This window comes from Eurosta solidaginis, chromosome 3 (genome assembly GCF_040869045.1).
Source record: "Eurosta solidaginis isolate ZX-2024a chromosome 3, ASM4086904v1, whole genome shotgun sequence".
NCBI lineage: Eukaryota > Metazoa > Arthropoda > Insecta > Diptera > Tephritidae > Eurosta > Eurosta solidaginis.
The window spans coordinates 100109346-100133256 of NC_090321.1; the positions used below are offsets into that span (position 1 = coordinate 100109346).

A 23911-nucleotide genomic window follows, 5' to 3' on the forward strand; every position below is an offset into this window, starting at 1 on the left:
TTTTGTTTTAAAATTTTCAAAGTACGATTTTATGTAATAACTTCTGTGTATGTATGTGTATTTTTAATTCAAGTTATTTATTTATTTATTTATTTTCGTCATAGTTTACAAATAAATTTATAAACTACTTTTGGTTAGGGTACCTGGTTACTGAGACCATATGGTTCCCTGCAATTAAACATATTGGTATGTAAGCTAAGTGTATATTGTCTTGTCTTAACTTAAAGGGTATTTATTTTTCGTTGCTGTGTTAAGTAGTGTGGTAGACGTTGTGGGTTTTCAAGGCGTTATTGACAGTGTTTATCGTTTCCGTTTTACTGCAATCTAGTGCAACATCCATGGGGGTTGATACTTTCGTCAACGGACAAATTTGCATCATGTGTTCGGGAGTCAATGCAGTGGAGCATGTCGAACATTGAATCGGGCCATTATCATTGTAATGATGAGATATGCTGAACAGCGTTGTTCCAACTCTCATTCTTGCAATCTTTATACATTCATCACTGGTAAAGTTTATATTGTAGTTTGGCCGCTTTGTGCCCGGGTTGTGTGTTCGAAGAAATAAATTTGAACTTTTCCATTTTTCTTGTTCTTCAACATCTTGACAACTATAACAATGGTTTCTTATAATACTGCTATAGCAGGGTACTTCCACAGTTAATGGTAACCGGAGCGCTGCTTTTGTTATGTGATCAGCTTCTTCATTTCCTTTGATTCCTATGTGTCCTGGAACCCAAAGGATTTTTATTAATTGATCCTCTCTAGGTCTTTGGATTTCCGGTCCATTATATGCAGTAGAGCCAATGTATTTGACTACACTTTGGCTGTCGAAACATATCAACGTATTTGCTTTTCTTTCAGCAGCGTATATAATTGCCTGTTAAACAGCTACAAGTTCTGCATCAAAAATTCCTGCATGTAGCGGTAATAGACTTTGCTTCAGAGTTTTAAAGGAGTCAACTGAAGTTTGTTCTACTAAAGCATAGGTTGAGGTGTCGCACTGCCTAGAGCCGTCAGTGAACAAGATAAGTTCTGGGTTGAATTCATTTTTTATTTTTGCGTAGAAGGTTTTAAAGATGTTAGCATTTGTGTTTTCTTTTTTGAATTCGCTGAGTGTCATATCCGTATGGAATTTTATTTTAGGTGATTTCCTTAGTGGTTGTGCTGGTATGGGTGTTTTTTTGATGTTAAGGTAGCGTATAATATTTTCCAGAGCGCTAGCGTTTCTGCCGCCTACTTTTCTTCTATTGGCTGAGTGTAGCTCCCACATATGCTCGTGTAATGGGTGATCTGGCAGCGTCAAAGCTTTCGCTGCGAGACCAGCTGACCTTCTTTGTAGTTGCCAATCGATATCGTGGTACCGCGCTTCTAGTCTGAGGGCGGCTATTGGGGTGGCCATGAGCAACCCTGCAGCCGTTCGAAAGCATCTATTCATACATGCATTGATTTTGTTTTTATTCTTTTCGGATGTCCACCCATAAACCGTGAGTCCGTGTTGAATTATTCCTTCACAAATAGTTCGACTGATTGATATGGCAGTGTCTATGTGTGGTCCTTTGTTCCTCGTACAGAATATCTTTAGTAGGTTATTAACCTTGATTAGTTTTTCGCAAATTTTGTTGATATGCTCATTCCATAGTGCATTTCTGGAGAAAGTGATGCCAAGGATTGATATATGGGGTTTCAAATGAACATATTGGTTGCCTATTTTCAATGAGGATATATCACAGTTGTGTTTTTTGCATACATGCATAGCTTCTGCCTTATTAATTGGTACTACTGCACCAGTTGCTTCTGCCCACCTTTGTACTTTGGTGTTTACTTCACCGAGGCTGTTATTTATTTGTTCTGCTGAGCCTGAAGATACAACAAAGATGTTGTCAGCGTATACACCAATAAAGTCCACCCCATTTATGTTTCTAATATTTTTAATAAGCGTATTGCAATATGCTGCAAATAATACAACTGACAGTGGAGATCCTTGGGGGAGGCCATTGTCTAGATTGAGAAGCTTCGATAAAAAACCATCTACTCGAACTGTAATTCTACGATGCGACATAAAGGAATGTATAGTTTTCAGCACTAGTGCCGGAACACCCCAGGAAGAAAGTTCTTTTATTACAACAAATGAAATAACTCTATCAAAGGCCTTTTCTATGTCTTCTAAAAACATAACATTGTGTTTATTCGCTTTATGATTGTCTTTTATTTTTGCTTCTAATGCGTGACACAATGTATGTACTCCACGCTGTGGGAGGAAGGCATGTTGCTCTGGGAGAAAGTGCGATTTGTAGTGTTCTCTAATTTTCCTCGCAAGAATTTTGTCAAATACTTTAGCTAGGACCGATATTAGCGAAATGGGTCTGTATCCTTCCACCAGATTTGCGTTTTTATTTGGTTTGGGAATTGGAGCAAGAACTGCTACCTTCCAGTAGTGCGGATAACTTCCAGTTTCGAGTATTCCCGTGTATAACTTGCATATTCTCTTCTTCAGCGAGATGTCCGAATGTTGTATCATGGAGTATGTTATTTTATCAATTCCCGGTGTTGTGCCTTTTGAATTTTTTATTGCTACATTAAGGTCATCGATTGTTATATTGGAAAAATATTTATGAAGACTGAGTGCTTCCCCGGATGGGGAGTCAATTTTATAGTTTTGTTTAGCCAGTATAACTTGTGTAGCAAACGAATTGTCGGAGCCTATTAAACTCCATGTTTCTGCAAATTTATCTGCTATCTGTTGGGGATGAGTAAGGCACTCGTTTTCTGAAAAAATATTTGGAAAACTTATATATTGTGGCGATTTGACTTTTTTAATTTTGTTCCATATTGTCCTTGTATCCATAGTAGGGTTAAGTGAGTTGATAAAGTTTTGCCATGTATCCCTCTTGGCTTGTTTACATGCACGCTTTACCTGTGCGCAGAGTTGTTTGTATTTTATTATATTAGCAAGATTTCGTTTCACTTTATAGACCTTCCACGCGGAGTTCTTTAATCCAATTAATTTGGCTATCTCGGAATTAAACCATACGGGGGTTTTGCGTGGCTTTGTATTCTTTTTTACTGGCATGGACTCATTTGCAGCCTTCCTGATAATTTTCTTTATGTTGGCTGCCTCTTGGTTAATGTTGGCCGTTACTTTAAATTCTCCACTTACTTTTACGGTTTTTTTTTGAAAAAATCTCCCAATTTGCTTTAGCATCTACAAAACCCGGTTTAAATTTTTTTAAACCGGGTGTGATGTTGTTGGAAATCAAAATTGGGAAGTGGTCATTTCCTTCTGGATAGCAGTTCCAGGTTAGGATACCTGCCAGTTCTGCCGTCAGTGTTTTTTGTGTTGAGCAGCGTTGGCAAACCATCATTTAAGAAGACTAAGTTTCTACAGTTTGCGAATTCTTCCCATATTTTCCCGGTACGGTTCGTGGTTTGTGATCCCCATAGTGTGTTGTGTGAGTTCAAATCACCAAGCAGTAGATGATGCACACAGCTGTATAGTGGAATGCTGTCAAGCAGTTGTGAAGTAAGATATACATCTACTTCTTTATATATATTAGTTATGTGGAGGTCCGTCAATCCATGTACGGTAAGTGATTGATGAAGGAGGTTATTCCTAGATACCACATGATTTGATACGTTTAAAGTACTTTTTATTAAGAAGGTAATGCCAGATTTGGCGTATTGAAAATATTTATTATGATGAAAAGTTCTATAATTAGGTAAATGTAGTAGATGCAGATTCTTTTGCACTATGTGTGTTTCTTGTAATATAATGATATCGGGATTATGTTTTTTAACTAGTAATTCAAGGGCATATTTATTATTGATATATCCTTGAATGTTCCATTGGAGAATTGAAAAGTTAAGTCCGATATCCATATTTTTAAACGTTTAAATTGTTTTATTTATTCAAAGTCAGAGATGTCGCTGTCAAATTGTTTTGTTTGGACGAAGTAGTTATTGCTTTCTATTAGGCCTTGTGTTAAATTAGTTATAGGTGATTGGTATATTTGCGGTTGGGTGTAGTCGCTAGAGTTGTTGTGAGTTTTGTTATTAATTGAGTGTATTGGAGTTGAGTGGTAATTATTATTGTTTGTTGTTGTGCAAGGTGACATTTCTATGTCTCCACTTTCTGCGTTTGTATTATTAGCTAGTGCGTTTGTTGTTGTATTTTGTTTAGCTTTTTCTGTTATCTTTGTAATCAATGTATCAATATTGGAGTTTGAACTTGTCTTTTGAATGTTATTTTGAGGTGATTTTGTACTGATTTGTGTTTGGTGTGTTTTCTTGGGTTTGAATGTTATTTGAAGGTTGTGTAGCTGGTGCGGTGACCTGTTTGGTATTTTCTTTTAGCGGTCGTTCGATGTTATTATTTTTTGTAATTTGTGCATACGAAGCCTTGTTTGTATGCTTGCTTCTGGGTTCTATTTGGAAAGCAGTGGGGTTACTGTTGTACAATTTCCAAGCTTCTCTTACAGTACACCGACGTTCAATTTTAATTTTGTTGATGGATTTATGCTTGAGGAAGCTAGGACAGGAGGGGTCTTCAGAGGTATGTGTGTCAATATTGCAATTTACACAGAAGATTCTCGAGCAAGTATCATGAGGTGGAGGTGTGGCACATTGCTTGCACAGCTGATTACCTTTGCAATTATTTTTTGTATGCCCCAACTTCAAGCAATTTCTGCATTTCATAGGGTTAGGAATGTATTCTTGAACTGCGACTTTTTCCCAGCCCAAGCTAATTTTTTCTGGTCTCCGGATTAGATTAAATGTTAGAATTGCTGCTCCTGTTAGTGCTGGTGTATCGTTAGTTACCTTCATGACTTTCCTAACTTCGATTACTTTTTGGTCTGCTAAGCCTTCCAATAGCTCTTTTTCAGTAAGGTGGATAATGTTTTTCGAAAATATTCTACCCTGCGTTGAATTGAGGTTTTTGTGAAAGGATATTTTAACTGGTACAACATCAATATAGGTTGCTTTGATGAATTTTTCTGCTGTGTTAAGGTTATTTGCCTTTATCAGCAGGTCACCAGATTTGAGCTCTGTTACTTCAGAGTATTCGGAACTTATGTGTTTAAGCCCTTTTTCTATTTGGAAAACGTTATAGGATGCTAATGGTCGGGTTTCAGTGTTGTTTTGGGCGATGGCGGTGGCTATGATGTATCGTGGTATATGGTTATCATTTTGGGCTATTGGCGGTAGAGGTACAAAATCCCCTTCCCTTGGTCTTTTAGATTTGGTTGTAGGAAGAGATATGTTCTCGTCCGGATATAGGTGCTTAAACCTATTTCTATGAGGGGGGTTAGCCCCTTTCATTTTGTTTGATTTCAGCTACCAAATATGTAGTTTTTAACACAACCACTTAGAAATAATATATACACTAACGGTCGCGTATAAGAAAAATACAATACAAGCTTATTTAACACACACTAGTGTCTATAGACTTAGTTGCGCTGCGAGAATAACACGTCTGCGTAAGGCGGCTGCCCGAATAAGACTGTAATTCAAGTTATATGTCGTCGTTTGGCGTGTAATGAGATGGTTATCCTAGACGTAGTCATAAGGAATTAAAAAGAAGTTTCAACCTAATGTACATGGGATATAACAACCTTTGGTTAGACAACTGATCATGATGATGAAAGACACCCAACGCCTCTAATACCCCTCTAATTATGGTACACCCCTGTTGAAACAGCAAGGTTTCCTTGGACTCCCGTTAGAGAACATTGATGACAATTTGTGATCGGTCGCACCTATTGAATGGGGTGAAGCACTGCTACAACAACAATAACAACAACAACAACAACAACAACAACATGAAAGACATCTAGTTAACCCCCATCAAAAGCTTTCGATACGGTCAACCACGGCACGTTACTGCAAGACCTGGAAGGGTAACTCCTTCCCCTAAGTCCCAAAAGGTGGACCGAAAATTATCTGTCTGGCCGGCAAGCATCGGTGCTATTCAGGAACGTCCAAACCAAGAAGAATTAAACAAGAGGTGCCACAGGGTGGTGTCCTATCCCCACTTTTGTTTAACTTCTACATATCAAAGCTACCTTCACCACCAGAAGGAGTCACTATCGTTTCCTACGCCGATGACTGCACAATAATGGCCACAGGCCCAGGGCCACGATCGATGAGCTTTGTAACAAAATAAAGAGCTATCTCCCTGTTCTCTCCAGTTTCTTCGCCTCGCGAAATCTGACATTGCCACCGACTAAATCATCGGCGACCTTATTTACAACATGGACGCGTCAAATGTCGACCAAATGACGACCAACAGACATCTGATTGATGAGGCTACACCGCCCAGGGGCTTAAGGGGTAATCTCCGTAAGCATTATGAGGAAATACGGCACCTGAGAACACAGCCATATGAAGTAAAAAAGCACAAGCAGGTCTTCAGTGGTATCCACAAACAGGCGTCGGACCTCTATGCCAGGAATTGCTTGGCGAATACAGTATTTGAAGAAAAATACCCAGAACTAGCAGAGCAGGAACGCACTCTCCCTAGGGAAACGCGCGTCACTCTAGCTCTACTTCGATCTGGGTACTGTAACAGGTTAAAAACTCTTACCTATCCAGAATCAAGCCGACATACAAAATGTGTGTCCTGTTTGCCACGTGTCCCAAATACCACCAACCATCTCTTCAATTGTATTGTGTAACCAACGCCTCTAACACCCCTCTCATTATGGTCCACCCCTGTTGAAACTTCAAGTTTCCTTGGACTCCAGTTAGAGAACATTGATGACAATTTGTGATTGGTCGCACCTATTGGATGGGGCGAAGCACTGCAACAACAACAACAAGAACGGCATAGACATGCCGACGCTTAAAAAAAAAAAAACAACATGAATGCCAACTTAGAGGATCGCTCCAGTTGGAAGTGAAGCTATCAACCTAAGTAGTATTACTCATACATATTATTTGAGCAAATTGTTTTGTCGTAAAACAATACGCACTCCCCCGCAAGGTATTCGTCGGATACATTTTTAGACACGATAATTTGTGGGTCGGTTTGTATGTACCTATATGCCTAGATAAGCGCTATCGATATACCGTTACATCCACCAATGTACTTGTATGTACAAAACAATCAGTGCATAGCCATAACGTGATACAAAATAGTGGATATATAGATATCGTTGTCTATATTTTGATATAACTTTACTAAATGTCTGAATGAGTACAAGATCAGAGAAAATTACAAATCTGCATATATATTTCTTAGAACGCTGTCGATACTTCCAATTCTCATCACTCAATCCAAACGTCAGAAAGCTCTGTCAAAATGACATTGCATAGACAGGCATGTTATTTCTTCGTAGTTGCAAGTGTGGTGAAGTAACTACGTAGGTATTTAACCCTACACCACTCCCCTAACTCGCCGCAAGGTAGTTGTTGAAACGCTGTTGCCTCAGGCTGAATAGATAACGCTTCTTCCCTCGGGAAATAAGCGGGCTTAAGTCTATCAATCGATACCGTCACTGGCTTGGTTCCGATGAGAATGGTGTAAGTTTTCGGGTATATATTTAAAACAGCATAAGGTCCATCATAAGGTGCTTTGAGGGGCTTACGTATAGTATCGTCACGTAGAAATACGTGATATTTTGGTACGTATACTGCCGCCTTCCCATGTTGTGGAGTCTGTGTTGGCCGCAGTTCCTCAAAGTGCTGTTTGTAAAAAAGTGTGATCGCCTGCATGCATTTCTGTTGAAATGTCGAAAAAATCGCTGAGAAGTCGAATGGGTTGCCCATACAGCTTCTCTGCTATTAACTCACCGATTTCTTCTTTTATAGCCGTTCTCAACCCGAGGAGTACAACTGGTAAAATACCTACCCATTTCGTATCGGCTTTATGACACTTTAAGCCTGCTTTTAACACCCGGTGCCATCGCTCTACCCACCCATTCGCTTGTGGATGATAACTGGTGGTGTGTATGTGCCTGGCACTCAATAATTTAGTCAGCTCTCTAAAAAGGCTACTCTCGAATTGCCTACCCTGATCGGTGATGATGAACTTGGGTACACCGAATCTGCTAATCCAACCGCTTAATAGTTGCTTAGCGACGGCTCGGCGGTTATGTCTGTCAGGGGGAAAACTTCAATCTATCTGGAGAATCTGTCGACGCAGGTTAAACAGTATGTATATCCCCGTGATGCAGGGAGCGGACCGACGATATCCACGTTTATATATTCAAAGCGCTTGTTGGGAACAGTGTTCTAACTCACTTTTTGTATGCCGTGTAACCTTGCAGCGCTGGCATGCGGGGCAGCTCCGTACACACGCTCGTAAATCTGACCTCATTCCGTTCCAAATATAGTTTTTTGACAATAATTTAAAGGTCGCTCTAGCACATGGGTGCGCTAGGCAGTGAGTGACATCGAATAGCGTTTGACGTAGAGTTTTGGGGACGTACGGACGTATGGCTCCGGTTGAGTCGTCGCAGACTATCTCGATGTTTGTGCCTGGGTGCTTATATTTCACCAGGTATAAGGAAGTATTACCGTCTGTCATTAATTTCTGCAATTCCTTGCTGCTCTGTTGAAGGTGCTGAAAACATCTCAATTCTCGATAACATATCTGCCACTAGGTTATCGGTCCCACTTATATGCTTGATATCGGTCGAAAATTGGCTTATAAAGTTCAACTGACGCGTTTTCCCCGGTGAACGTCTTTCCCACTTTTGTTCAAAGGCATGTAAAAGTGGTTTGTGATCCGTAAAAAATATGAATTCGGTCCCCTCCAAGAAGTATCGAAAAGGGTGAATCGCCCTGTGTATGCCCAGTAGTTCGCGGTCATACGTACTGTATCTTTTCTCTGTTAGGGTGAACTGAAAAGCGCAGTGGACTCCATGCGCTGTTGGTTAATTGTTGGAGAGCAGCACCCATTGCGATATCTGAAGCGTTGGTCATTAGAGCTATGGTGGCGCCTTTCACTGGAAATGATATGAGTGCCTTTTTTTCTAGCTGCCCTTTAAGCTCTTCGAATGCATTTTCGCACTCTAGCGTCCAAATAAGTTTTGTTATGTCGCGCTTCTTGCAGGGCCCCATCATCTTGTGTAGAGGTGTTTCTATTTCTGCATCATGCGGTAAGAATCGTCTGTAAAAGTTAATGGCTCCACGAAAATGCTGTAGTTCCTGAACTTCTGCTCATTTCTTGAAGTCGAGGATCGCTTTGACCTTGCGGGGGAGGGGGGTTATACCCTTTTGTGACACGTAGTGGCTTAGGAACTCTACCTCCGCTTGGGCGATCTGACATATCGAGATGTTAATTATGGGACCTCTTTCGCGATAACGGTCGAAAAGCTGCTGTAAGTGGGCAGCGTGCTCTTCAGCCGTCGTAGAGGCTACCAATACGTCGTCTAAGTAGGGGAAAACGAAATCTAGTCCGGCCAACGTCTCATCCATAACTCGTTGGAAAGCCTGGCCGGCGTTTCTGAGTCCAAAAGTCATATATTTGAACTCCAAAAGTCCGAACGGTGTTAGTATTGTCGTCTTTGGTAGATCTGCGGGGTGCACAGGTATATCTGATGATAAGCTTTTTCACAATTGATAACTGAAAAAATATGTAGTTCGTCCATGTAAATCGCTTACAAAATCATGTATATGTCGTATAGGATACTTATCTGGGATTTTTTTTGCGTTCAGCTACCTGTAATCCCCACATGGACGCCAGGATCCATTGGATTTCTGCACCATGTGTAGCGGGCTGGTCCATTGGCTTTTCGAGCGTTGACATATGTCGTCCTTGGCCATTAGATAGTCGAATTCTTTTTTGCGATTTCCAATTTCCCAGGTGATAATCTCCGCACTTTCTGTGCTACTGGCACGTCTTTCGTCCTGTTGAAACAGCAAGTTTCCTTGGACTCCCGTTAGAGGATATTAACGACAATTTGTGATCGGTCGCAGCTGTTAGGTGGAGCGAAGGTCTGCTACAACAACAACAACAACATCCGATTTCGCTCATTTTAAATAGCGATGGAAGATGAGTCCCAAAATGAGCCACAAACAGGCATCGGACCTCTATGCCAGGAATTACCCGGCGAATCCAGTACTTAAAAAAAATACCCAGAACCAGCGGAAAAGAAACACACTCTCTCGCTTCCCAAGGCAGTCGGTTCTATGTACCGGAGCGACTCGGGATTTTTCCCGACCAAGGACTGTCATTTCAGTGTGACCCCATTTAATTTGTTTCGTCCCTCCCACAAATTGTCATCCTCCCAGCAGCTCCTTGCAGCAGGACTGCTACATATTCTCTTACTCCGGGAAGGTATCGAACCCAATCCGGGTCCGTCTCCTGACCCCGGTCCTGAGAAATGGTGTTGCTGCATTTGCCAGAAAAGAATCTTTTTAGGACGGTCATACTCTGTTCAGTGTGTCTCGTGCAAGGGATGGTTGCATCGGACAGGTTGTTCTGGGCTTGATCCCAAAACCCGACGTCCACGTAACTTTTATAAATCTTTTGTGGCTCCTTGCTGCTCACGCCCAAGGGCGTCCCGTAGTCTACGCCTAAGCGTATCCTCACTACCTTCCAGCAGCTTCGCTGCTCAGCAAGCCACAACAAGTACCCGCTGCTGCTCGCGCCCACGGCGCCAACAACTCAAACAGCTGATACCACTCATAACTACTACCTTCGTAGTAGAGCTGGTAGCAATGCTGAGCATCAGCCCCTGCCCCGTCTTCTTCTCCCCCCCCCCCCCCCCTCTTTTCTGGCAGCAATCGTGCAGGTCAGGGAAACAGACTCTTAGTCCCTGCCTCCGTTTGCACCGTCTGCCAGCACAGAATATATAGGTTTGCGACATCCGCTCAATGCAGCTCCTGCGTTGGGTGGTGCCACTTTCCTAGATGTTCTGGTCTCCGCGACGGCAACCCCTCGACGGGTTTCATCGCGCCATGTTGCCAGGTCGCAAACCCAAATCATCCGGGTACCCCAATGCTTGCCCAAGGGCGCCCAGTCCCAAGGCCACAACAGCAATTGCGTCCTGGCCTTCCACAACCTAGGCGTAGTCACCCGTCACTTACCCCTAGAGTGGCGGCGTCACCCCTCATGCACTTCAGAATTCTGCAGTTAAACTGTAATGGACTAACTGTGAAGATTACGGAGATAGTCGATTTTATGAAGCGGCACAACATCCGCATTGCTGCGATTCAAGAGACTAAACTCACAGCAAGATCTGCATTGCAGACCTGCTCTGGTTATAATGTCCACAGGAAAGACCGCGAGAGCGGAAATGGAGGCGGCCTCGCGTTTATTATACACCACTCTGTGCAATATTATATATTTGATCCTGGCATCGACCGCAGGGACAATGTCTTAGAACGTCAAGGCCTATCTGTCCGGTCAGGCGATGCAAATCTAGAAATCATCAACATCTACATCCCTCCTGTCACCTGTTGCCCCAGTGGATACCGCCCTAATATCGAGACCTTACTCACTGGCAACAATCGCATTATCTTAGGCGATTTCAATGCCCATCACGACCTATGGCATTCAAACTTGCGGGCGGACAGTAGGGGTGAGATATTGGCGGATCAAATAAACGAAACGACGTTCTGCACAATAAACGGAGACGCCCCCACACGTATGGTAGGAAGCTGTCATAGCTCGCCAGATATCTCAATCGTGAGCGCAGAACTCGTAAACTGCGTCAACTGGCAGCCGATGGTAACATTGGCATCCGACCACCTGCCCATACTTATTTCGTTCGAGCGTACCGCCGACTTCATCGTCACCGAAAAACGCACTTTCATAAACTTCAAAAAAGGAAAGTGGGAAGAATATAAATCTGCAACAGACAGCAGCTTTGCTGCCCTCCCTATCCCGACTGATGCCCGCCAAGGGGAGCGTGCCTTCCGTAAGGTCATTGAATCCGCCTCGGCACATTTCATTCCCGCCGGGAGAATTCCCGAAATCCGGCCCCACTTCCCGGCGGAGGCCGCGAGCTTAGCGAGGGAACGCGACCTTATAAGACAGCTTGATCCAGGCGACCCCCAAATAAGGGATATAAACCAACGCATCAGATTTCTTGTGGACGAACACAAGCGGACGAAATGGGAAGAGCACCTAAGAGGTTGTAACCTCTCTACCGGTGTAGGTAAACTTTGGTCCACCGTAAAGTCCCTATCGAATCCGACTAAGCACAAAGACAAAGTTTCCATCGCCTTTGGCGATAAGGTGCTGTCGGATGCGAAAAAATGCGCGAGCGCTTTCTGCCGACAATATATAATGCATCCTACGGTCGACAAAGATAGACGGAGAGCCAATAGACACGCACATAAACACAAATTCAGCGCGTCACCAATTACCATCACTACTAGAGAGGTTGAGGACGCCATTGGTCGCGCTAAATCATCCAAAGCAGTGGGCCCAGACGGCATAGCCATGCCGATGCTTAAAAACCTAGGGAAAGAGGGTTTCAAATATTTAGCGTATGTCTTCAACCTGTCTCTTTCCACCTTTGTCATACCCGAGAAATGGAAAATGGCCAAGGTGGTCCCGCTACTAAAGCCTGGGAAACCAGCTAACGTAGGTGAGTCATATCGTCCGATATCTCTCCTATCGCCAGTGGCAAAGACGCTTGAAGCCATTTTGCTCCCTTATTTCCAAGCACATTTGCAGCTAGCCCCTTATCAGCATGGCTTCAGAAAACTCCATAGCACTACCTCCGCGCTAAATGTCATTAGCACCCAGATAAATTGCGGTTTGAATCAATACCCCCACCATAGAACAGTACTCGTAGCGCTAGACCTATCAAAAGCATTTGATACGGTCAACCATGGCTCGTTACTGCAAGACCTGGAAGGGTCTACCCTTCCCCCATGTCTTAAAAGGTGGACCGCAATTATCTGGGTGGTCGGCAGGCATCGTTGCAATTCAGAAACGAAACATCAAAACAAAGGAGAATTAAAAAAGGGGTGCCACAGGGTGGTGTCCTATCCCCGCTTTTTTTTAATTTCTACATATCTAAGCTACCTTCACCACCGGAAGGAGTCACAATCGTTTCCTACGCCGATGACTGCACAATAATGGCTACAGGCCCAGGCCCAGAGATCGATGAGCTATGCAATAAAATAAACGGCTATCTCCCTGATCTCTCCAGTTTTTTCGCCTCGCGAAACCTGGCATTGTCACCGACTAAATCTTCCCCGACCTTATTTACAACATGGACGCCCCAAATGTCGACCATATTGAACATCCACGTCGATGGCACTACGCTACCGACTGCCCTACACCCCAAAATCTTGGGTGTGACGTTTGATCAGGATCTACATTTTGGTGCGCACGCAACCGCAATTGTTCCAAGAATTCAGAGCCTCAATAAAATCCTCAAATCCCTTGCTGGCAGTACCTGGGGAAAAGATAAAGAAACGCTCTTGACCACATACAAAGCAATTAGTCAGCCGATTACGTGCTACGCGTCACCCATATGGTCGCCAAGCCTAAAAACCACCCACTGGAAGAAACTACAGGCCTGCCAAAATACTGCTCTCAGAATCGCCACGGGCTGTCTTCTTATGTCCCCAAAACACCATATGCATAATGAGGCGAGAATACTCCCCATCAGGGAGAGAAATGAGATGCTGACCAAACAGTTTCTGTTGAATACCCAGAAACCTGGGCATCCCAACAGACATCTGATTGACGAACCAGCACCGCCTAGGGGCCTAAGGAGTCATCTCCGTAAGCATTTTGAGGAAATACGGCACCTGAGAACCCAGCCGTATGAAGCGAAAAACACAAGCAGGTCCTTGGTGAACTCGATAGACAGGTGTCGGACCTTTATGTCGGGAATTGCCCGGTGAATCCAGTACTTGAAGAAAAATATCCAGAACTCGCGGAAGAGGAACGCATACTCCCCAGGGAAACGCGTGTCACTATTGCTCAACTTCGTTCTGGATACTGTAACAGGTTAAACTCTTACCTATCCAGAATCAACCCCGACATACAAAATGTATGCCCCGCTTGCAATGTGTTCCCACATGACACCAACCATCTCTTTAATTGTAATGTGGAACCAACGCCTCTAACACCTCTTTCCTTATGGTCCACCCCTGTTGAAACGGCAAGTTTCCTTGGACTCCCGTTAGAGGATATTGATGACAATTTGTGATCAGTCGCGGCTATTAGGTGGGGCGAGCATTGCTACAACAACAACAACAACAAACACACTCTCTAGGGAAACGCGCGTCACTCTAGCTCAACTTCGATCTGGGTACTGTAACAAGTTAAACTCTTACCTATCCAAAAGCAACCCCGACACATAAAATGTATGTATGTCCTCCTTGCAATGTGTCCCCATATGACACCAACCATCTCTTTAATTGTAATTGGAACCAACGCCTCTAACACCCATTTCATTGTGGTCCACCCCTGTTGAAACAGTAAGTTTCCGTTGAGTCCCGTTAGAGGACATTGATGACAATTTGTGATCGGTCGCACCCCTTGGATGGGGCGAAGCACTGCTACAGCAATAACAACATGAGTCCCAAGAAACCCATATACCAAATTTCAATAAGATATCTCAATATTTACTCAAGGTATCGTGATCACACATACAGACGGACGGTCATGGCTAAATCAATCCCTTTTTTATCCTGAGCATTTGGATTTATGGAAGTCTATATTTATCTCGATTTGTTTATGCCGTTACGATAAAAGATTAAACAAATAAATAAATACATACATATGTAAATAAAAAATACATGTGAAGAGTTTCATAATGTTTCACTTCATGCTGAGCGCAAAACGCGAGTAAAACTAAATTTTGAAACTTTTCACCCTCGAATATCTAAAGACGCTCACAAGCGATTTAATGTGACTTTTAATGCCACATTAACAATGCCAAAATAAAGGCATGTGAAAGTTTTCAGGTTGTTATCTCAAACTCCGAGGTTTAATCCTAATAAACTGGATTACAATTGCAATTATCACTAGTCACAATGCTTCTAATGAATTCTAAATACGAGTCAGATTTTCAGTGTAACTTTAACTCACCGTAGCACTATAATGAATTGTAGCACTGGGATGTATGTAAACGTCCGGATGAATTGTGCAAATCAAATTTGAATCATTCTCACTACGCTTTATTCCAGCATTTGCTAATCTTTCTGGGTGTGTATTTTTATAAAGTTCTGTAATAAACATAGTCCAACATAAGAAGTTAATCAAAATCAACTAATTTATTGATACCTAAATAGTGGCGATTTGCATAAATTGCTGAGCCAGCGGTTTTTAATTGAGACCACCAGTTTGGTACCGGCATAGCATAGAGCTTATTTGTACCAGCGAGTGGTGTCAAAACTTCTTGCTCCCATTGTATGTGGCCTTGGTCCTTACCATTACTACCTCCATTACTTACACTCGAATATATATACTCTTGTGCTTTGGAATAAAATATTTCGGCTAAGTGTGCAAATATATCCGTGGAGCACACGTATACACCACAATTGATATAAGTAGACACATATGAACTTGGCTTTTCTACATAATGTGACACAGCACCGCTATTACGATCAAATACGAGACATCCATAATACAGTGACTGTTGTCGTGTCGCTTCGGTGCTCATAATAGTCACCAAAGCGGTACCTACATGCCGCATATGAAATGCATATAAACTTTGCAATGGAAAATCTGCGCACACATCACCGTTTAAAACAAAATATGCACGTGGATTTCCTGAACGTATTTGATCGCGAAAGTGGTACATACCGCCAGCAGTGCCAAGCGGTGTAAACTCTTGTAAATATCTGAAAAAAACTTCTAAACAGGTACAAGAAGTGCAATAAAAAAATAAACATGTTAGTACCTTATATTGATGTTATAAAGATTTTGCATTTCACTGATAAATTTTTCCATCTGTATTTGTGGATAATAGCCAATAAGAAGAATTTCTTTTAATTCTGCCACACGGAGACATGCTTCTACATGATGTTGAATTATTGGTCGCCCAGCCACAGGAAACAACGGTTTTGGTGTATCCAAAGAAAGTGGACGAAAGCGGGTACCTTGAAAACAACTTTTGAGTTTTATATGGGACTTATATTAAGATAATATATATTTTCTTGCCTTTTTGTGGCCCACCCACGAGAATTACAGCTTTCAGCATTATAATTACAGATGATTCTGCGATAATAAACTTATTTAACGTAATCTAGAGTTGGGCCGTTTCGCTCTAAACTTGTTAATTGACCGGGTCTCTCAACTGAACAAGTGAACTAGATCTTCGATTTCGGTTCTATTTGATCTTTTAATTCGTTTTATGTGATGTTATTCTTTCGCTCTCTTCGGCATTGTGAATGATAAGAAAGTGTGATATCTTCTGCATAGACGTCAAAATTTCAAAGTGATTGGATCACCTGATTTGTAATTGACTATCGCTGTCTCATTCTGTATCTCTTTCTATCACCCGCTGTAGACAGGCGCCGCCATATTGAACACCCTCTCAAAACGGTAAAAAGTAGCAATATTGAACATACTGTCAAGCAGTTGACAGATAAGATAACACACTTAGTTGTCATTCACAATGCTCTTCGGTCGCGAACATTGTAAATTCATAACGTAGAAATTCACAGTGAGCACGAATGTCGATGATGCCACTTACACTAAGAATATACATACACAAAGCATTGCTGCACACACACACCCACACGTCTATACTTGTTAACTTTTTTCGTGGGTGTCAGCAGTAGTGAACAAATTTGCTTGAAAAAAAGGAACAGATGAACAAAAAGAACAACTTGTTCGATCATCAGAAAAAGAACGAAAGAACCGAATCTCTGATATGAACGAAAAAGCTCAACCCTAATATATTCCAAGCAAAGATGAACAGCTGGCCAACCAAAATTTCTTATCAGTGGAATAGTAGCGGTGTTACCAGAAGAACAAATTTTTTTGGGCTAAAAACATCAAAGTATAATATTTTTTCGGTCACAAAGACCTGTGGCCCTATTCGCTAAAGGGCTAATTAATGGTTACTTACAACCATAAACGCATGGCTCAACTATATACAGGTTGGCTCATCTGTAAAGCAACAAAATATGTCTGTTCAAATTGTCAAAATCTGTGTATTGGTGTTGGTGCGACCGGTATGGAATGGAAGATAAAACTTAGCAGTTTTTGTATGTGTAAGTAAAATGTTGTCAATGTGTTGGTTTCATTTTGAGTTTGCCATCATTGTGAATGATGACTAAATGTGTTATCTTATCTGTCAACTGCCTGACAGGCTGTTCAATATGGCTACTTTTCAGCGTTTTGACAGGCTGTTCAATATGGCGGCGCCTATCTTCAGCGGGTGATAGAAAGAGATACAGAATGAGACAGCGATAGTCATTTACAAATCATGTGATCCAATCACTTTGGAATTTTGACGTTTATGCAGAAGATATCACACTTAGTCATCATTCACAATGTTTGCCATCTCCTTTTGACAATCCCTTCGACCATTCAATGACATAAATAAAATCAGCTGATGAGCTGATCAGCTGTACATAATTGAACCATGCATAAACGCATAACCAGATACAACAGCTGATCGAACCTACCTTATGGAAATCAATGTAATCGATTAATGGTGCATTACCATAACGCTAACGTCATAACCATACCATAGCCAACCAATTGGTTTTTGGTTTCACACCATATCCATAATCACAAAATATTTCAGTTGGTGAATTTAATAACTTTTTGTAAATTTTATTCATTGTTTTGGATACGTTATGACTAAGAGACTTATTTTTCGTGGAATATGTTTGTAATTTTTTGCGTTTTCTTCATTTTTATGAAATTTTTACGATTTTTAGGTTGATACACCATTAATCGATCACATTAGAAATGGTTATGGATATAGGTATGGTTATGACTATGGAGTTAGGGTTAAGGAAGCACAATTAGCCCTTAACTGTAAGTTTTAAAGTGTACACAAGAAATACGGGGAAACTTTGAAATTCTGATTCTGTAAAGCAAAACTGTGAACAAGAAAACTCAATGATAAAAACTTCGTGAGTTTTCCTGGCAGCCAGTGTACACTTTGTGACATTCAAAACTCATACTCACTGTTTCAGAATAACTTTTTTCTTTTCATGGCTTTTGATAAACATTTTCCCACTGATATATTACTCTTACATTCAGCGCTGATTCAGCAAAACAATGTGCACTGTACTTTGCAGAATCGCATGAAAATTTAAAGTGTAAATTTTGTGTGCAAATGAGTTTTCAATAAGTGTACATTTTTTCAGTTTTTCACAGTTAGGAAATAGAAATTCAAGGTTGCCCTCTATTTTCATATCGAAAGTTTTACAATATTGTAACGAATTTACTTGGAAATCCTCTTATTTGCAATCCTCTGCTGAGTTCGTATCACTAAACTGTTGAATAAATAACTCCAATATTGAATAATGGAAAAATGGCCTTTATTAAAGTCCTTCACAATAACACTCAAACTGTGCAACGAATAGCTTGCTTAATAACCAAACTGATAGCTTAAATGAAACTGACTTTCAAAATAATACTGCTATTGCTCGCTAGATATCGTCTTAATCGAAACTGCTTGACAACTCAAATCAAACAGAATTCCAGCGCCTCTACATCTGTCGCCTTTTATACTCTTTGACTTTAACATTCGCATCTTCTAGGCGCTTCCAGTATCTACTAGTCCATTAGCTCTCAAACATCTCAGCTGTAACTACAATTGCACAATTGTATAGTTTTTCTCATTGCATACTTATAGGAGTATCTCAGATATATGCATGTATTTGTGCATTGACTCTCCGCTGCTCGTATACGTACATGGTACATATATGTAGATGCAGTTATTGTTTCGTTTACGTAGATACATGATGATTGAATTATTGATGTGCATTCACGTCACTGCTTAGCATCGGCTTAGAGCTGGCAGCACTCCTTAGTTTTGCTAATATTCGTAACACTGTCCTCCACCTAAGTCTGATCGTCCCGATCAGACAAATCTCTCGATCTAAACGCTGCTAGCATCGCCAAATGTACCACTATTCTACTCCGTGGTTTCCATTGTTTACTATATAGTTTGGCAGCTTAAGTAGAGGTTATGTTGCGAATAGAGTGGAAGGCAGTGGACTAGGCAGTCGAATGTCATATAATGAAGGAATGGTGTTCGAAGATTTTACAAAGTTAAAAAAAAAAATGATAAAAGCTTTAATATAAATAAAACTATTGTTTTAATAACAACAAAAACGTCATTTATATTCTGTATACATAAATTTGTAAGGATTATCTCACTTTAAAATTTGAATTAAATAATCTAAAGTTTTTTTTTGAAACTGAGTCCGAGAACTGTGCGTGTGAATGTGCGAATTTTCACCGATCAGCTGTTAGTTGCGCTACTTGGTAAAATTTACAATGGTGGTTTCTCAATGCTTTGTATGCGTTAGATGGTATCACTGATCTTCTTCACAACCTCGTACGGGCCTTCCCAACTGCACCGAAATTTGGATGGAACACCTTTCCGTGGTGAGGGTTGTATAACAGTACCAAATCTCCCGCCAAGAAACTTTTCGAATTATTGTTCTCATGGTACCTGTGTTTCATCGTACTACACAATACCCTGGTTCGTTCCTTCACACTCTGTTGTTTGGCCGATGAACTACTTCGTAGAGCTTGCGCTGGACGGATTTGCTTTGCATAATCAGTATCGTTCCCACGTTTCCCCACAGTAGTGCGCTCTGGCTTGTAACTGCCCTCGCATCCTTTCTCGGAAATTCGTTGCTTCGTTTTCCTGCGTCTTTTAGGTTTTGTCAATGCCAGTGTTTCTCTCGAAGGTACTTTTGATTTTGATTAATTTGGCCCATTCGATCTATCAACCTTTGCCTTTGACTTTCGTGGTCTTTGTCGAGTCTTTTCCACCAGTACCCGATTACTGCTGAACCCTTTTTCCAAACTAAAGTTAAGTGGTATATCCTGGTTCTTATAGCGTATAATTTTGCTCCGCATATCAATCCTGATGTCATGGTCAACCAAGAAGTCCACTCCCAATATGACTTCATCAACGATCTCCGCCACAACGAATTTGTGTAGAACCATGACTTTTCCAATTAATACCTCACATACCACTTCGCCTTGGACTTGATTATACTCGCCTGTGACCGTACGCAACCTTGCTCCAGGTAATCACTTTACTCTCCTGTAGACCAAATCAGATCGAATTAAGGAATGAGATGTCCCCGTATCTACAGTCAGTACACGCTCTTTACCATCCGCATTCCCTCTGATGGTAAGACTGCTTGATTCCCTCCAATCTGCGACACAGATATCACAGGACATTCAATAGCCGGGGCAAGTTTTCGTTCTTTACATCCGACACGCTCTTGCTCATTTCCACCAGCTTTGCGTTTACGGCCACCCACATTGTTGGAACTATTAGGACCAAGATCGCAATGACGTGCAATGTGACCTGGGTTGCCGCACTTGAAACATTTAATAACTCCGGCATTCTTCTGTTGAGATCCCTTCAGTGCTTCCAAAATTGTGTCTACCCACTCTGGCCTTTCTACTTCCACACGGCGTGCTTTGAAAACTGGCTTACACAGAAGCGACGCTGTTTCCTGAATCAGAGCATGCGATACCGTTTCAGCAAATGTTAGTTTTGGATTCGCATATGTAGCCCGCATCGTTTCCATATCTCGTATGCCATTTATAAAGCTCTGAATCTTTACCCTTTCAGTGTATTCCACGGGTGCGTCCGCATTTGCAAGATGAGCCAATCTTCCAATATCTGAAGCAAACTCCTGCAATGTCTCATTTGCTTTTTGGTAGCGGTTTTGCAACTCAATTTGGAATATCTGTTTTCTATGCTCGCTTCCATAACGTCGTTCTACAGCAGCCATCAATGCTTCATAACTGTTCCGTTCGTACTCTGGAATCGTCTGTAAGATTTCGGCAGCTGGTCCTTTCAATGCTACGAAGAGTGCAGCAACTTTATCTTCAGCATTCCAGTTGTTCACTGTTGCGGTGTTCTCAAATTGTAGCTTAAAGACCTGGAAAGGAACAGAACCGTCAAAGGATGGTGTTTTTACCTTTGGATTACTCGCTGAAACTGCTGGACGATTTAGTTGTACGTCCTCTCAAAGCATCCACCTCGGCCTCGATTTTATCCTATCGACCACTGAAGCCTTCATGAAACTGGGTTAGTTTTTCTTCCATATGCGCTTCCAGTTTAGATGATATACGGACTTCCTTCTCTTCTAGTTGTGTGGAGATCTGAGATGACATCTGTGCTGAAATTTGTGCTGACATTTCCGAAATACGCGTTTCTTGTGCTTCAATCTTTGATGTTATTTCTGACGACATTTCTGCAATATGTGTCTTCTGTTCTTCCAGTTGTGATGTTACTTGCGACGCCATTTCTGAAATGCGTACCTCCTGTGATTCTAGTTGGGATGATATTTGCGACGACATTGAAGTTACTGTCGATGTTTGAGCAGCTATTGCAGCCAATATCATGTTCAAGTCTGTGCTCGTAACTGTCTGCGATGTTTTGTTTTTCTCTTAAATTTTTGTTGTTGTCTCGTCCCCATCAGAATAAAAGACATACTCCACATCAATTCCTTCTGCTTCCATTGCCTCTCGTAGCCGTGCCTGAAGTTCGAGTTTAACGCCGCTTGTATTCAATCCACGGCTCTCCAACTCCTTCTTTAGTTGCTGGATCTTCAATTCACTGAACTTTGCCATGTCCTTGTTGTCCTCTGGAATTTATTCAACAATTCCTCTTCTGACACCAATTGTAACGAATTTACTTGCAAATCCTCTTATTTGCAATCCTCTGCTGAGTTCGTATCACTAAACTGTTGAATAAATAACTCCAATATTGAATAATGGAAAAATGGCCTTTATTAAAGTACTTCACAATAACACTCAAACTGTGCAACGAATAGCTTGCTTAATAACCAAACGTATAGCTTAAATGAAACTGACTTTCAAAATAATACTGCTATTGCTCGCTAGATATCGTCTTAATCGAAACTGCTTGACAACTCAAATCAAACAGAATTCCAGCGCCTCTACATCTGTCGCCTTTTATACTCTTTGACTTTAACATACGCATCTTCTAGGCGCTTCCAGAATCTACTAGTCCATTAGCTCTCAAACATCTCAGCTGTAACTACAATTGCACAATTGTATAGTTTTTCTCATTGCATGCTTATAGGAGTATCTCAGATATATGCATGTATTTGTGCATTGACTCTCTGCTGCTCGTATACGTACATGGTACATATATGTAGACGCAGTTATTGTTTCGTTTATGTAGATACATGATGATTGAATTATCGATGTGCATTCACATCACTGATTAGCATCGGCTTAGAGCTGGCAGCACTCCTTAGTTTTGCTAATATTCGTAACAATATTTACAATAGGGTTGCTTAAGGGCGAATTAAAGGTGACTTATAACCATAAAGCCATAACCAGATAAAACAGCTGATCACACCTACTTTATGGAAATCAATGTAATCGAGTTAGCGGTATGGTATGACACCATTAATCGATTACATTCATTTCCATAAGGTAGGTTCGATGAGCTGTTTTATCTGGTTATGGCTTTATGGTTATAAGTCACCATTAATTCGCCCTTTAACTTCTAATAAGTTAAGCTACATGTACATACTCGGTTTACAACTCGGCCAATCTGCCAAGAGATCGACCTCGATCGTAGATATATTTACTTTTTTTTTCCTTACATGCGCATGTCTAACTAATTTCTAAAGGATCTACTTCAGAACCTCCATCCTTAAAGTGATTAGGTTTTTCTAGCCACCGTTGGATGCGGTGAGCTTCCACAACCCCGTCATATGGTAACTGTGTCAACTGACAGTTCTCAATAACGCGGACGACATATCGATCATTCGCTAACACTTTATGAATAGCGTACGGTCCCTTGTATTTAGGTATAAATTTCTTATTGACTCCGACAGTCGTATCTATATTTGTTATTATCACATAATTGCCTACCTCATATTTCTTACAACTAGTTCCATCCTCGAGTTGTCGTTTCGAGTCGTAATCCTGTCTAGCTTTGGTAAGGCTGATGCTTGTGCACAGATGGGTGCTAAATTTCGATCATCATCAGGACATAACTTTTCTTGAAAATATTCAGTAAACTCATCGACTATACAACCCCGTTGTTCAACTCCAAACAAAAGTCGGCTATGAGTATCTCGACACGTGCTATGTACGGAATTATTCACAGCATATTCTACTTCTTGTAACTTCTTACACCAGTCGGCATGGTTAATCGGATCGGTAATTTTACCTAACATCGCCTTGAGGGTTCTATTAACCCGCTCCACTTGGCCATTCGCTTGAAGAGAGGCGATGGCTACTTTCACGTGAGCGATATTTCGCTTAGACATAAAATTACTAAACTCTAAGGATGTAAAGCACGTATCACGATCACTAACGATCCGTCTATGTCGGCTATAATAGCTGAAATATTTTTCGAGGGCACAAGTTACTTCTCGTGTGCTGGTCGAATTAGTTGGGTACAGTTTCACAAACTTGGTAAAAGCGTCGACCACAACTAGAATATATTTTCGTTTTGATTTAAAGACGGCAGGGGACCGAAGTGGTCAATATGGAGCGTATCGAACGGCAAGGGAGATTTAGGGATGGGATATAAATTCCTCTCCATAGAGCGAGGAAGGGTAACATACATAAGGCACTTTAAGCAATTTCGGATATATATTCCTTCGTTCGCATATTGGTAAACCAGTAATATGTTGCTAGCTTCTCAATAGTCTTATCGACTGACTGGTGACCTAATTTTTCGTGAATCAGCTGTATTATATTAGATTCCATTTTGCCCGGAATAAACATTTTCCTTCCATTAGGCTTGCATTTGTATACAAGGCCGTCAATCAGCTCATGGTCTTT

At 41.3% G+C, this 23911-nt stretch overlaps 1 protein-coding gene across 3 annotated transcripts in view; it reads right to left on the reverse strand.

Annotated features, from left to right (window-relative positions):
• Positions 1-16304, reverse strand: part of Gmppa (GDP-mannose pyrophosphorylase A) — an 82019-nt gene extending 65715 nt beyond the window's left edge. Inside the window, exons 1-5 of one of the 3 annotated variants that reach the window (XM_067772869.1) lie at positions 16079-16304; positions 15819-16017; positions 15304-15759; positions 15200-15234; positions 15005-15141 (exon numbers count right to left, since the gene is read on the reverse strand). In XM_067772869.1, the coding sequence (XP_067628970.1) occupies positions 15005-15141; positions 15200-15234; positions 15304-15759; positions 15819-16017; positions 16079-16118 (867 nt within the window). In that variant the 5' untranslated portion in view covers positions 16119-16304. Of the gene's footprint in view, positions 1-15004; positions 15142-15199; positions 15760-15818; positions 16018-16078 lie in introns of all 3 variants that reach the window. The other 2 variants (XM_067772866.1, XM_067772868.1) reach the window with 2 other exon arrangements.
• Between the last annotated feature and the right edge of the window lie 7607 nt (positions 16305-23911).